Source organism: Monodon monoceros, unplaced genomic scaffold (genome assembly GCF_005190385.1).
Source record: "Monodon monoceros isolate NGI ecotype Baffin Bay Population unplaced genomic scaffold, NGI_Narwhal_1 Super_Scaffold_18, whole genome shotgun sequence".
Classification (NCBI taxonomy): Eukaryota; Metazoa; Chordata; class Mammalia; order Artiodactyla; family Monodontidae; genus Monodon; species Monodon monoceros.
The window spans coordinates 66678525-66693189 of NW_021703774.1; the positions used below are offsets into that span (position 1 = coordinate 66678525).

The window sequence follows — 14665 nt, forward strand, 5'->3', positions numbered from 1 at the left end:
CCTGGGATGGGAGAGAAGACATGGCAATGCCACTGAGGCAGCTGGCATACTTGCTTAGCTTCTCTCTAAGCATTCCTATTGCACGATTAAGAATACCTGCAGGGACCAAGGAGTGAGACTTGACTTGTTTCAGGGGACCCTCTTCCCAGGAAAGCCAGAAAGGACCTCAGGTGCCTGGAGCTTGCCCAGCTCGCTACTGATCTCTTCCATCTCGGGGCTGAGAGGAACAAGCTCCCTTGGAGTACGGGCCAAGAAGTGGACCTCCCCCCAGCTGCCCCCACCTGCCCTGCTCAGGAACAACCAGCCTCAGACTTGTTGCTAGAGGTTGGACTTTTGGGTGGGCAGTGTTTTCTCCTAGGGATGGCTTCAACTTTCCCTCCTAGGGCTCAAGGGTAGAAATAAACTCTGTGCACCCCTCCAAGTTGCTGAATCATCTTCGGGGTATCTAGGAAGCTGCGAGGTTCCAAGCTGTAGAGCAGCGCTGGGGAAATCTGGAGATAAGTAAGAAGTGCTGTTTGGTGCATTGTCTCTGTTGATGTAAGGATATTAGAAGCTTGCAAAAAAAAAAAAAAAAAAAAAAGTGCCCAAGCTACTAACTTTGTCGTATGTGTACCTCATTGACTTCCCAGCTCCCTTCCCAGTTTCTTGGGTCTTCCGGTCCTTTCAATGTCAGACTGGGTTGGTGCAGTCTGGTCTATCCAGTGGCTGGGTGCCACCTTGGAGCACTGAGTCAGGTCTGCAGGCAGCTGCCTCCTGGGAATGTATGCCCCAGCTCCTGGCCGGGCTCCATGCTCTCCCTGCCCATGTGTACGTGTTGCCTGAGTCACGCTGCACTGGGGCTTGGAGGCGGTCTCAGAACCTTTGCACCTGCTGCAGAAGCGTGACTCAGCAGCCCACCCTGGTGGCCCAGCCAGGCTGTCCCTGACTCAGTGGGGGCCTGGGATGTCCTCCAATACCCCTGAAAGCCTCAACATCCCTGTCAGTGACTCGGGCCCCCCGCTGGGCATTAACTGGTTTCAGTAAAATCACTCTGATTAAGCTCGAATGAAAGGGGCTCAGGAGATTTCAAAGCCAATCAGGGTTTCTGGGGTGAGGAAAAGTGGCAGCTGTTGAGGTGACAGTGGAGGGGAGACGCTTTAGTCTCAGACAAGAAGTCTGGGTGTTGAGGCCATGGAGCCCCTCACTGTTTTCTCACTCATCCGACCCCACTGCTGCTTCTGAGGAGCTTGGGGCCTCAGAGAGGACTGCTGGGGAGGGGATGGGTCACCCCAGACCAGAGGTCTCTCCCCAGTTCTAGGCTGCCGCCAAGGTGACCTGCCCCCCTTTCCCTCCCCCTCCCACACTCTGAGAGATATCCTGGCAAATCACACCAAGGTTACCCGGAAGAAGCTCATGTCCAACATCACAGAAGTCTAGAGTCCCAGAAAGGGCTAAGTTATTCTTGATTTGACTGGCTTTAAATAGCTTAGACTTTCCCTCTGCCTTAGCTCCCAAAGCTCCCAGCCTCCCAGCTCTGCGTTTCTTCCTGCATTTTCCATGTCCTCTTGGGAGCGGGGTAGTCATCACCTCCCTGCCCTTTGATGACTTTGACGAAGTCAAAGCCACACCCAAACATACACGGTTCAGGATGATCAATCTTAGCCGCCTAGTCTATCCTGAGGGTCTGGCTCTGACCCCAGTGAGCACTCAGGAGGTCCCAGAGGTTCAGTTCTCAAGGATCTTCCCTCCTCAGTCCAAAAATACCCATCAGCTGTCTATCCTGACTTCACTCTCTTCTCTGCTGTGTCTGGCAGGGCCCTGGCTTATTTTTCAAGGACTGAGGTACTCTTCCGGCCACCTCTCTCCACTCTCAGTCCTGCCCGACACATCCTTAGTTATCCTTCAGATCGCCGTTTAAAGGTCATTTCCACCAGGCCAGGGGGTCTTGCCAAATATCACCATAGCTCAGCAGCCTGTGACGAGGGGTTGGTGCCCCTTCCCTCGTCTGTCTCCCCCTCCAGACTGGGTGCTCTAGAAGATAGAGTTTTGTTAACCGCTGCTTCCCCAGGGCCTAGCACAAGGCCCCGTTGGTTTGTTGAATGAATGAAGGATATGGTTGATCTCAGCCAGGTGCAACATCTTTTATCTTCAGGGTCTCTTAATTCTTCTTCAGGGATTCGCATACTCTTTAAAAGCAAATTCTTCTTTCCTCCACTGTTCCCTTGATAACAGTTCAGTTTATAACATTTAATCAGCCGTCCTCTGCTAAGATGCTTTGCTGATAAAGTAGGTTAAGCCACTCCTTTAAGGGATGGCAACCATTTCAGGGCTGTTTGCTCCTATGAGTCTGGGTCAGCTCCAGGATATCATCACCCGCTGGGAGAGAGCTGGGCATATCCAGGCTCCCTCCGAGGGTCCCCCTTCTTCTGAAGTGGACCAGCAGGAATCACTGAGGCTTGGGAAGCCCAAGCCAAGACCCAGGGAATCCCTGGGTCTCACGTGTCAGAAGCTCTGTCCACTAGCCTTGATCTGGGCCTCAGTCCTTAAACCCCAATCCCATTCCTGAAACTGAACCCCACACGTGGATCTTGTCTTTCTCTCTACAGCTAACTGTAACCCTTCGTCGTCTCAACGCAATTGCTCCCATCACACCACCTGTACCACCTCTAAGCTCCACCACTCTTGTCGTCCAAGCCAGGGCCTCACCTGGGGGTCCTCCAACCCCAAACCTTCACTGAGAGCTGGTGGAAGGGCAGCAGCTTCTGGGGCTCCCTGACTTCTCTGTGACTGTGTGTGCCCTGTGCCTCTGTCCGTCCTCTCTAAGCATGGCGTTGTCAATCCCATGGCCCTCCTACTCCCAGACCATTTCCTCTGAGGTTTTCTCTACATGGCCACTCCAAGGGCTGCTTCTCACTCCATGGATGTTGCAGGGGTGAGCCTGGGTCTACAGGGGGACTTGGGAGAGGGGCTCGGGAGCCTGCTGACTCTGTGTGTGAGGGCTTAGAAAGGGTCAAGCTGCAGATCCGGGGCCCTGGAGGGGAAATGGGGAGCTTGAACCTGAGCCTGGGAGGCCTGGGGAGAGGGGTTGGGGGTAGGTCCAGGCAGGTGAGGGGAGAGCCTACAGGCGTTGTGCAGAGTTGCTGTGAAGGGCACTTTGGAGGAAGAGTAGACGGGCCACATCCTTGGCCTGTCCCTCCCCGCGATGTTCTGGGGTTGGGCTGTACCTCCTCTCAGAAGCAATCTCTGGGCTTCTCTGGGTCCTTGTCTCACCTCTTCTCTCTGCTTCTGTACCTCTGTTCACTCCTTTCCAAGCTTCTGTCTTTGTGTTTCTGCTTCTGCCTTAGAACAGAAGCTAATACAACCCAATCTTGGGGGGGGGTATGCAGAAGAGAGGGGCCATTCTGCCCCCCGGGGAGCTATGGATTACTCAGGGAAAAGCAAGGGGCCCTTTTGGAAATTGGTGTGCTGGGACCCTGACTGTAGCCTGGGCCCTCTGCCTCCTGTCTCTCTCTCAGCCTCTCGTTGGGCCATTTGGATGGCACGTGTGTTTCTCTGCTCCTTTTCTAACCACTGCCTCTCCCAATCTCTTTCTCCCTGGGGGCACAGAGGCAATCCCAATAGTCTCCGAGATCTGTCCAGACCTTTATGGGCCCTGAAAAGGAAGTGGATGGGGCAATGGGATGTTTGGGGCTGAGACTGGTGGGGAAGAAGAGAGGGAGGAGTTGGGGGCGGTGGCCTCCCAGGAATGGGCCCTCTTCCTCTGCTGAGGATGAAGTCCACAGAGTAATGTGAGCCGTGGGCTGGTCCCAGGGGAGGGGCCATGGGCTGGACTTGTGCTATGAAAACTGAGCTGATGCCCCAGTGCCCTCACTCCAACACTGCCCCCTCAAAACCCTTGCAAGGGTCAGGGCACAGGGCAGGAATGCGGACAGTTTCTTTAACGGGCCCCAGATTGCAAGGAGGTGGCAATTAGACGTAGGTGGATCAAAGGAGAGCAACAACGTGCCCCTGTATGAAGCCCTCAAAAGTGGCTGTTCTTCCGAGAGCATCTAGGCCCTCAGTCTTCCCCAACTCCCGTCTCCTAGACTCCAAAACCAGGACTCCCCTCCTCCCTAGTAAAACCGCCTCTGATGGACCCCATCTTCCAATTCAATTTGGTGTCAGAGCCCCACTCACTGCTGTACGTTCCTGCATCCCCTCCCCAAATATCCTTCTGGGAGCTTGACCAGGTGGTGAGCTTAGGTCGTGGAGCAGAATTTCAGAGGTTACATTTGTTGTGGGATTCAGTTGCTTCATACCTCTGAGACGGGCTCATGTGTATCTGGAGCTCGTGCCAAAATCTTGGGACCCCAGTCAACATGTACCATCGGTATTCTCCCAGAGCAAAGGGATGAAAATTCTAACCAAACTTCGATTTAGTGAATGGAGGCTAAAGTCTTTCTATATCATAAATAAAACCTAAGTTTTGATCCCCATGAATCCTCTGTCCATAAATCTTTAACCCAAGTTCTAACCCTAACCACAGCCTATTCTAACTCAAATCCCAGACTAAAGTCTAACACAGTTATAAATCCAATCCTAAATCAATCTCCCCAGTCTTCAGTTTAGCTCTAACTGTATTCCCAGGAAAAACTCTAAGTGAAGCTAAAACACTATTCCTTATCATAACATGAATCCCAGCCATAAACCCTAGCCTCAGTTCTAGCTGTTGCTCTAGGCTTAATCTCAGTGTTAACTCTCATCCCAACCTCAAACCTGACCTCAACCTCATGCATCGTTCCACCTAACTAACCCCAACCTTAATCCCAGCTCCAGGCTTCACTCCAACTCTAACATCAGCTAAAATCCAGAACCCAGTTAAACTCCAGCCTTATACTTCAGACTAGTGGAACCACGAACTCACTCCTCTCTTTTCAGACTCCCTCTTCCTGGTCCCACCTGCTCACCCCTCCACCCATCACTGACTTTCCCCATGGGTGGGTCTGGTAACACATAGGGTCACCATGCCCTTTTCTTGGTGTACTCTGGATTGAGAGTCAGGACGCCTGCATACCCCCCACTTAGGCCCCAGCAGCATCACCTGTGCTGAATCCTCATGTTTCTCCAGGCTTCTGTTTCCCCATCTGTGAAGTGGAGATAATGACCCCTGCTCTCCAGAGCGTGCAGGGCAACCCCATAATCCTCAAAATAAATTAGGAAATAAGGATCTTCATTGTGTACATTTTGTGGGTCCCAGAGCACCCTGTTATTGTTGGGAGTGCAGCTGGGGGGCTGGAATGCAGAGATGCACGGAGTCCTTGTGCTTCCTTATTGTTCTGTCTTATTTTTTCCCGGGGGTGGGCCCTGGCAGCACCCTGAGCCCCCCCACCCTTCTTGTGCATCTGTCAGCGACGAGGGCAGGCCCTTGATTCCTTTGAGAGGGCTGAGCTGTTGAACAAGGCAACTCATGACCAGACCCCTACCACTGTTTATGGGGCAGTCCTGGAATCCAGGGGAGGCCCAAGGCCTGTTCTGGGACCCCCTGGACCAATGAGCAAGGGCTGGCCCTCCATCTTCTCCCTCTGCCCAGCAGGACCTCCCCACCCCAGCTCCAACCTGCCCAGAACCGTGATGGCTTAGTCACCGGATGCCAGTCCAGGTTATGAGGTTCTTGGTTTCCCTTCCTGTGCATAGAAGCCAGGGCACCAAGCGATTCCTAAAAGAGGGGCACGTAGAGGGGCTTGGCGCTCCTCAACAAAGATGCAAGGACACATCCTGGTGAGGGGGTATACGGGCACTCAGGCACACCCCTTTGCTGGCCCTCCTGGCGCTATTCTTCCTAGCAGCCCCTCACCCACCTGTCCACTCACCTCACTCACTCCACACACCCTGGTCCCTCTCCTCTCAGGCCTCACTGAACTGGTTTTAGATCTGTGTGGGAGATGGGGGTCTGGATCCCCTGTAACACCCCCAGATCCCAGGGATCCCCTGCACCTGGAGGTGACCTCACGTCAGGTATGGGTGGGGGGCACAGCTCCAGAGGGGGCAGCCAGGGGAAGACCCTGTTCCCCCGCACACCCCTTCCCTCCTTCTTTCAGATCAGGAGGCCTGACTCCCTTTGAAGTCTTGGGGCCCTTTCATCATCCGGGACCTCCCTTCCAGCCCCAGTGACCTCTTCCCTGGTGCCCTTTCCCACAGACTTTGACCTGGGTGGGAGGGGGTCTGGAGGGTCAGGGATAGGAGGAGGGGACTGCAGTTTGAAATGCTGGAGCCTGCGCTGGGCGTGCGTGTCACACACCAGTGTCCTGGGGTCAGTGTGAGCCCTTCAAGGCCTGACCACCCTTCCATCCCCAGCTTGGCTTCTCCTTCCTCTTCTCCATTTCCCCTGGGGAAGGAGGCAGTAAATGTGTGGAGAGGGGAGCCCCGTGGACACTGTAAAATTGGGCAACTGTCGTCACCCCGAGGCTGGGGCCGGAGGGAAGTGGACGTTTAACAGGTGCCTAATTACATGTCCCGTTGGCCGTCTTGCAGTACTGTCAGCATAGGGAAGAGCGTGGGGAAGGGCTGGGTAACTCCTGTGTAAGCCACTCTGTCACCCTGCTAATTAGGGCTCCTGGGACTCCTCCCCAAGGCGGGGACCAGGCCCCCCCCCCCCATAGTAATAACTGGCCGCTCCCTGGCCGGGCCTTCACTGCTCCTTCCTGCCACTCCAGGCAGCATCTGGGCCCTCAGCTCCCTCTCCGTCTACTGGTCCCTACAACACCGCTGGCCCCATAGCCACCGGCCCCAGGGATCCCATCCCAGGAGGACGAAACGCTGAGCCTAGAGACATGAGAGTCCATGGAGCATTCCACCTTCTGCTCGTGTGCCTGAGCCCAGGTATGGGGCTGGGGAGGGGCAGGGGGGGCCTGCATGATGCCGGATGGGCAGGAAAAGGGCAGCGAAGGGCTCACAGAGGAACCTGGAAGGTGGACTGAGATGTCTTCTCACCCTCGCCCTGCTGCTACCGGGGTTTGGATGTTGTCAAGGGGGCCTCTCCCCAGGAGAGCCCTGCACCTGAAAGTTTGGGGCACGTGTTCTTGTATGGTTCTTCATGGTGTCTGTGAACGTGTGGGGCTCATACATGTATGCACATGTTGTGAATGGGAGCATAGCGCTCGCCCTGAGTTACTGGGGGATCTGGGGGTGGGGTAGGAGGGGCAGGTGAGCAGCAAAGCTGGCTGGGGGTTGAGGAAGAGCCTGGGAAAGATTCCCTTTCCATTGGTCTCTGTGCTTCCAGCAGGAGGGCCTCTCCCCCAACCCTGCTTGCCTTGAGAGGGCAGAGCCTCAGGCTGGTGGAGTGTGAGTGGGCCAGGGAGAGCCGGGGCCTGAGACCTCTGCTCAGGGCCCCTGTGCTGTGAGAGTTCCAGGGTAGCACCCACCCCCTCTCGAATAAGCCTGGGAGGGTGTGGAGGGTAACTCCCAGAGCCCCCTCCCTGGGGCACGTCTGGAGGGCAGGGCTCAGCATTGGACATCATGGCTGCCTGCCTGGGATGGGGCAAGTCCCAGCAAGGGCCCATCTGTGTGGGTATTGCTGGAAATGGCTCTGAGACCCTCCTGGGGGTCTGGGTTCAAGCAAAAGGGGCCTGGGGGAGGAGCTCAGGAAGGGAGGAATATTTTCAGCCTTGGTGTGAGAGTGTGAGTATGTGTGAATGACTGCATTTCTAGCAGGATGCCTGCAACACCCTCTCTGTCTGGCAAGAGCTGGCCGGGCAGAGCTCACTCAGGAGCTGTGCTGTGGGGACCTGGGACATCTCTGTGTATAGTGTGTCTTAATGTCATAATGCACAAATACCTTCTGTGGGAGCCACCTTTTCTCCCCTCCCTTTTCTTCCCCTCCCTTCTCTTCCCCTCCCTCATCTGCAGAGGGAGGGTTAGGAGCTCTGGAGGAAGCTGAAAAATTCACAAAGGACTTACAAACTTAGAGTAGACATGACTATTGAGGTGTCTCCCTCTTCCCTGGCGAGCCTGTTGTGATTTCCTTCCCTCCCTCCAAGTCTCTGCGCCCACCTGTCTCTCCCACTCTGGTCTTCTTACCTCCCTCCAGCCTCTCTCTTCTCTCACATGCCCTGGAAATACTTCCTCAGTGCCACAGCAAGAGGAATGAAGGTGAGACACCAGGGACGACTTCCCCAGGAGAGCGAGGGGTGCAGAAAGGCTGGAACCCTTGGCAGGAGGTTGAGAAAGCTTTTAGGGAGACGGAAAGGCTAGGGTGAGGCTCCCTGGCCTGGGACAAGGGCAGACACTCTGCCTAGTGCAGGGTGGAGGCACTCTCTTCCAGCCTGTCCTTCCTTCTCAAGCCCCCTTCCCGGAATACTTACCTTCCTGTCCGGCTGGCTCCCAGGGCATGGAGACCATTCTCTTGTTGTGGGTTGCTTTCGACAGTCCTTCCCCAGGGTGGGGCCTCTGCTCTCTGCTGAGCTCTGGCTCATTTGTGGTTTGCCTTGTGACAGCCCAGGACCTGGCAGATGGCATCAGGGTCCTTATCTCAGGAGTGGGCTGGTGTTAGCTTGGCCTGGCGCTGGAGGAGGCATCACCAGGTCCCGTTAAAGTCCCCAGCAGCTAGCCTGCCTGCTCTGGGTTAACCTGGAGCCTAGGGGGCATTAGGACGTGGCTGACGGCCCAGCCAGGATTCCGAGGGGCAGGTTCAGTGATGCCTGAGTTGTTAAGGGTGTTGAAAGGGTGCCTGCTGGCTCTCTAGAACCAGACTAAGCTTCAGCAGGTATGTCTGGTCTTGCATGAATACACATGCGGGGCTCTAAGTGTGCACAGCGGGTGTGTCTTCTGGATTAATGCGCACTTGTGTTTGTGTGTAGATGTGTGTCTGTATGGATTCGACAGTGTGTGTGTGTGTGTGTGAGAAGGTGGGACTGCATAGGTAGGTATCTGCATTTTGAAGGCTTATAAGAGTGTGTCTGTGTGTTGATCTCTTTGGCTGTGACAGTGTGCAACTGTGTGTGTGAGATGCTCTCCAAGTGTGAAGGTGGTCCCAGGAGAGAGCCAGAGAAGGGCAGAGCACGATGAGTTGCTGAGACCAAGGGCTGGGGCTCCAAAGGACCTGCTGCCTCTCACAGGAGGAGAGCGAGCCAGGCTGGGGGAGGGGCCGGCAGAGAGAGGATTGCAGGAGGCTGCGAGGTGGCATGGTGCCAGCCCAGCCAGGGTTGGGGCCCTGGGCACACCTCCACCTTCATATTCCTCTCTAGGTCCAACCGGTTGGGGCTAGCACTTGCCTGGGGCTTCAGGTTAGGGAGGGAGAGATCAGTCCTGAGCTTCCAGATCCTGGCTCTTCATCCCAGGCTGACTCAGTGCGACTGAGGCTGGCAGTAGCGGGAGGGGCCCCAACTGGAGCGAGCACGCGGAGGTGGCCACACGATCACACAAGGGGAAGGACGCAAAGCGCACAATGCCACACGCCTTCACACGAGGCTCACCGGTCCTACAGATGCGTGTGGCCATGGTCCCAGCACCATCGTTCACTATCACACACAGACCCAGCTAGGCTCCCGGTCACAGTCACGCACAGGCACGCACTATCACTCAGAGCACTTACACAGCCAGGCACTCACTGTCACCCGGGCATACAGCCAGAGACACACGCTGTCATACACAGACACACAGGGACATACGCATTCTCCTGCTCCTTGGGCTGGAAAGGGACTCCAGGGGCCACGGTGTCCATCCTCCTGCCTCTAGACACGATCACCTCACTTGGCCCAGACAGAGGTGGCTCTTAACCAACGAGCCTCTTCCATCAGAGCATTTAACAAGTCTATGTGCTCCATGTGCCTGTACACACACACACACACGCACACACATGCGCTGTCATGTAAATATATAAGCAGACACTCTACCTGGTCATGTGCATGAATCTCCCTACAGTACACATAAGCAGCCACAGACACTCGTAAACATGCAATGTACATATGTGTATACACCCATACATGGATACACAATCATGCAAACATATAAGCATTCTTTTTTTTTTTTTAAGATTTTTTTGATGTGGAATGTTTTTAAAGTCTTAATTGAATTTGTTACAATATCACTCTGTTTTATGTTTATGTCGCGGTTCCTTGGCCGCGAGGCATGTGGGATCTCAGCTCCCCGACCAGGGATCAAACCCGAACCCAATGCGTTGAAAGGCGAAGTCTTAACCACTGGACCACCAGGGAAGTCCCCCATACAAGCATTCTTAACAGCTATATATATATATACAAACTGTATAGATGCAACCCTACACAATCATACAATACAGACATGCTTACACAAGTCTGCATAGACATGCGTCTATCAATTCACGCACACACCTATGCACACGCTCAGAGCAGCCCCTCCTCGTTGTGGAACCCTCACTGAGCCCTGGGTTGCCACTGACAGGAATGGTGGAGGGAGGGGGGCTGAAGCTGACCACCCAAGCCCTGGTCCTGCTCCCCTTACCCCATCTGCCCTGCCTGTGTCCTAGCACTGCTGCCCGCTGTGCGGATCAGTGGGAATGAAAAAGAAGTCCTGGACCTGGCAGAAGGTGACAGTGTGAGACTGAACTGCCCCTACATCCTGGACCCTGAGGACTCTGGTTCTGATGCGCTGGGCATCGAGTGGATGCAGGTCAACCCAGAACCCTCACGTCAGGAGAAAGTGGTAGGTGCTGGGCACAGGATTCCCCTTACTCTACACTTCGTGGTATCCACCTGTTGGGCAGCCAGCACCCTGAGGGGAAAAGCAGGGCAGATAAGAAAACCGAGGCCTTGAACTTCCCCCAAGACTTCTCAGAGAATGAGGGAACAGGGAGGAGCTCTGTAATCACCGATCAAGTCAGCCAGTGAGTCAGATTCCTCCCACCCCACTCCAAAGGGAAGATGGGGCACTGTCCTGGCGCAGACAATAGACTTCCAGCTCTGAGGATAGTCTTTGATTTTGAGTGCCAGCCAGCTGCTCTGTGTGCCAGCAGCTTTATACACCTCATCCCATTTAATCCTCACAGGCCCCTGGAAGGTAGACGTTAGGTAGAGAGTGCTCGATCTCATCTGATCTCACACATTCTGTTAAAAGTCAGTGGATCAGGCATCATTGTTCCCATTTTTCAGCTGAGAAAGCTGAGTCTCAGAAAAGTTCAGTGCATTGCCCAAGACAGCCAAACCACAAGGCCTTCCTTGGCTCTCCCTGTCTCACCATCTCTGTTTTCTTCTCTTCACAGTTCCTTAGTTACCGGGACAAGAGGGTCAACCATGGCGACCTCCCCGATCTGCAGCAGAGGGTCCGCTTTGCAGCCCCAGATCCCAGCCAGTATGATGCCTCCATCAACCTCTCGAACCTGCAGGTAGCCGACGCAGCTATCTATGAGTGCCGGGTGAAGAAGACCACCGTGGCCACCCGGACGGTCATCATCACTGTCGCAGGTATGACCAAACTCCTCTGAGCTCCTCTTCCCCAGACGTCAGAGCCAAGGGCGGTTTGGCCACCCTGAGCCTGGCTCTGCCTCTTGGCTGGACCCTGGCTCACAACTGCCCCCTCCCCTGCAGCACGGCCTGTGGTGCCCACGTGCTGGTTTGAGGGCCACATGTCATACGGCCACGATGTGGTGCTGAAGTGCTTTGTCAGTGGGGGCAGCCCGCCTTTCACCTACAAGTGGAACAAGATCAGGGGGAGAACCTACCCCCACCGTGCCAGTTCCTACCAGTCCCAGGACACCTTCCAGTCTGAGTTCTCCTACGACGAGTCCTTCAGCTCCATAAGTCAAGGTGAGGGGACCCGGGGAGAGGGGAAGATTGGGACGCTGGGTCCTGCTGGGGCTTCCCTGGTTCATCAGTGGCGCCAAGTCAAACATAAAACCCCTGTGGGAGACCCCTCCTCTGAGCCTGTTCCAGAAGCTGCTATCGAGGGAAGAGGAGGCAAAAGGGGAGAGTCAGTTGAAAGCAGTAATGGTTAATTTGGAAAGAGCATGGTCTGAGATAGAGCTGGGCTTGAATCCTGGCTCTACCATAACTGGCTACAAGACCCAGGCAAGTGGCTTCACCTCTCTGTGCCTTAGTTTCATTCTACAGTATATGAAAAGGGAATGATAATGTCTATCTTCCAGGGGCATGTACTGATTAAATGGATGAGGTGTATAAAGCTTCTGGCACAGGCAGAAGCTGCCTAGTACTCACAGTCAAAGACTATCAGAGCTGGAAGAGACCTTAGACTTCCTCTGGTGTAACCCTGTACTCGCTGTACAAATGAGGAGACCAAGGCTCAGGGAGGGGACATATTTCCCTAAGGTCACAGAGTGAATTCATGGTTTCTCTCCTGTTGCTGGGAAAGGGTCCCTTCCTTGCCTCTCTGTTTCAGCAGGGAGAAGGTGACTCACCTGGAGAGTGGGGTGGACCTGTGTGTCTGCACACACCCTTCCCTCCTTCCATGCCCCACCCTGCAGTGGTCTAGGCTGGGGTGAAGCTCTCAGAGACCAGGCCCCTCGGCCTCACCATAGCCCTCTGATGCTCCTTCAGTTTCAGGCATGAGCCATGGTGAGGTGGTGTTGCTGGACATCTCCCGCAAGGATGATGGGCTGTATCAGTGCACAGTGGCCAACCGTGCAGGCCACAGCGTATGTGTGGTGGAGGTGAAGGTCTCAGGTGGGTGCAGGGGCAGTGGCCCTGGAGGCCCCGTGGCTGGGAGGGTTGGACTGGAGAAACTTGTGCTGTATATTGGAGCCTCAGCTGGCTCTGCCTTCCCACTGCCATCAGTGCATAGCTCTGCCAGGGGCAGCTGGGAAGCCCTGGGAGAAACATGCAGACATGAGGGGTTAACTTGCATCTCTCCATATATTCCTCCCTGTGTGTCCAGGGGCCCTGAGATCCCCTGGGTCCCCCATCCTCTTTCCCACAGACACCCTGCCCCTGCCACTCCTGGTTAGCCAGGCATCTGCCAGTCTGCAGAAAGCCTGACTAATCTTTATTTCTCTCCCCAGGAGGCTGGCACATAGGAATAATCATTGGCATAGTGCTGGGCTCTTTACTCTTGCTGGGCTGCCTGATGTTGGGCATCTGGTGGCTCGTCTGCTGCTACTGCAGGCGGCCCCGCGGTGCCTTCTGCTGCCGTGGCCAGGTCCGCAGAAATGCCTGCTGCGACTTGCCTAATGATATCAGGTAAAATCTGATGCATGCTGCAGGGGGCTGGCGCCCTGCCCCTTCTCACCCCTGCCTGCCACCGGCTGGCTGGGACCCCCACCCCAACCCTGCCTGCCATCGCCATGGAGTGCTGGGACCCCAGCATGTTGAATGGCCACCCGTCGTATGTTTTTTCTCTCTCCCCCTTCCCATGTCCAGTCTTCACTTCTGCTTCCCTGCCCTCCATCTCCCTCCCGTCTTTGCACCTGTCTGTCTGTCTTATCTAGACTGTAAGCTCCTGCAGGGCAGGGCCTGTATGTATTTTCTCACTTTTCCCCTGTATTGCACCGGTGAGAACTCTTGGACATGCTTACTTAAGAAGAGTTAATTAATATAAATAACAGCGCTAATAACTTATATTAGAAACAAACTAGAAATAAAAATAGAACAAGACTAGCAGTGCTAACGATTGCAATACCCTGGGTATGGAGGAAAAGAGGGAGAAGATTAAGAGGCAGGTGAGGAGAAGAGAGAGAGAGAGAGAGAGAGAGAGAGGGCAAGGTCAAGGTTAGTTAAGGAAAGGACAGGGAAAGCAGCTCCCTCTGGATCTCCAAGGTGACCTCTCTATCCGAGCCGGGGGTCCTGCGAAAAGATCAGAAGGGGAGTGGAGGGCGCCTAGATGGGGCTGCCTGCCTACCGTGGGCTGTCCGGACACGTGTGGACAAGCCCTGTCTGGAGGGTGGGGATGGTGCCCCCGGGGAGTCCTGCGGGGTCGCTGGCCCAGGAAGAGGCAGAGAAAAGAGTAGGTCGAGGCTGAGGTTGAGAGGCGAGGGGAGGCGGAGGGAGGTGCGGGAGAGGAGAGGTTGCCAAGAGCCCCCGGCTCTGCCCAGGCCGTGCCCACGCCGCGCGGCGGAGGAGCCCGCTCACCCGCGCGCCTGCTGTTTTCCACAGAGAGGACGACGTGGCGCCCGGGTGCAAGGCCAAAGGGCGCGGCAGCAGCGTTACCCACATCCTGGGGTACCCAATGCAGAAGATCAGGCACTCCCTGAGCCTCAGACACGCGACTCCTCACTGCGAGGGCCCCGAGCACTTGGCCCTGGCGTCCAGCGCCGCCGCCGCCGCTCTAGACTGCAAAGCGGACCAGTCCCGGGTCTACGTCAAGGTCCAGAGTGCAGAGCCAGCCGCCTGCGCCGCCGAGGGGCCGCTGCCGTGCAAGGATGGCCTCCTGGTGTGAGCGCGCGGCGCCCGGCTCCTGCCCGGCCAGGAGGAGGGTGCGGGCTCTCTGCCTGCAGCTGGGGACGCGCTCGGGCCGGCGCCGACCTCGCCTGCCCAGGGCCGCCTGGCGGCAGGGGACCTGGAAGAGTTTCCCTCGGGAGCTGAGTTGGGCGGCTGCGCCTCCTCCCCTAAAGTGGGAGGGGGAGGAGGAGGGAATAGAGGCCATCTCGGCCCTCTCCGCATCCCCGCGGCCCTGAGGCTCGGGCAGAGGGAGGAAGGAGGAAGTGTCCGAGAGCGCTGGAGGCCGGAGACCAGGTGTCCCCAGCCAAGGCAGAAAGACCCGGGGGCCGGGTGGGTGGGGGTCTGGA

The 14665-nt window shown here is 55.8% G+C and overlaps 1 protein-coding gene across 1 annotated transcript; it reads left to right on the forward strand.

The window, feature by feature from the left end:
• The first annotated feature begins 6788 nt into the window (after positions 1-6788).
• VSIG8 (V-set and immunoglobulin domain containing 8) lies at positions 6789-14316 on the forward strand. Its single transcript, XM_029230624.1, has 7 exons — positions 6789-6837; positions 10460-10635; positions 11192-11393; positions 11517-11735; positions 12489-12608; positions 12944-13121; positions 14034-14316. Exons 1-7 carry the CDS (start codon positions 6789-6791, stop codon positions 14314-14316), a joined length of 1227 nt encoding a protein of 408 aa, XP_029086457.1.
• The last annotated feature ends 349 nt before the right edge of the window (positions 14317-14665 follow it).

Coding starts and splice junctions, on each gene's coding strand:
- VSIG8 (XM_029230624.1), top strand. CDS start 6,789: ATGAGAGTCCATGGAGCATTCCACCTTCTGCTCGTGTGCCTGAGCCCA. Junction 10,636..11,191: donor CCTCACGTCAGGAGAAAGTG/GTAGGTGCTGGG, acceptor TTCTCTTCACAG/TTCCTTAGTTACCGGGACAA. Junction 11,736..12,488: donor CTTCAGCTCCATAAGTCAAG/GTGAGGGGACCC, acceptor CTTCAGTTTCAG/GCATGAGCCATGGTGAGGTG.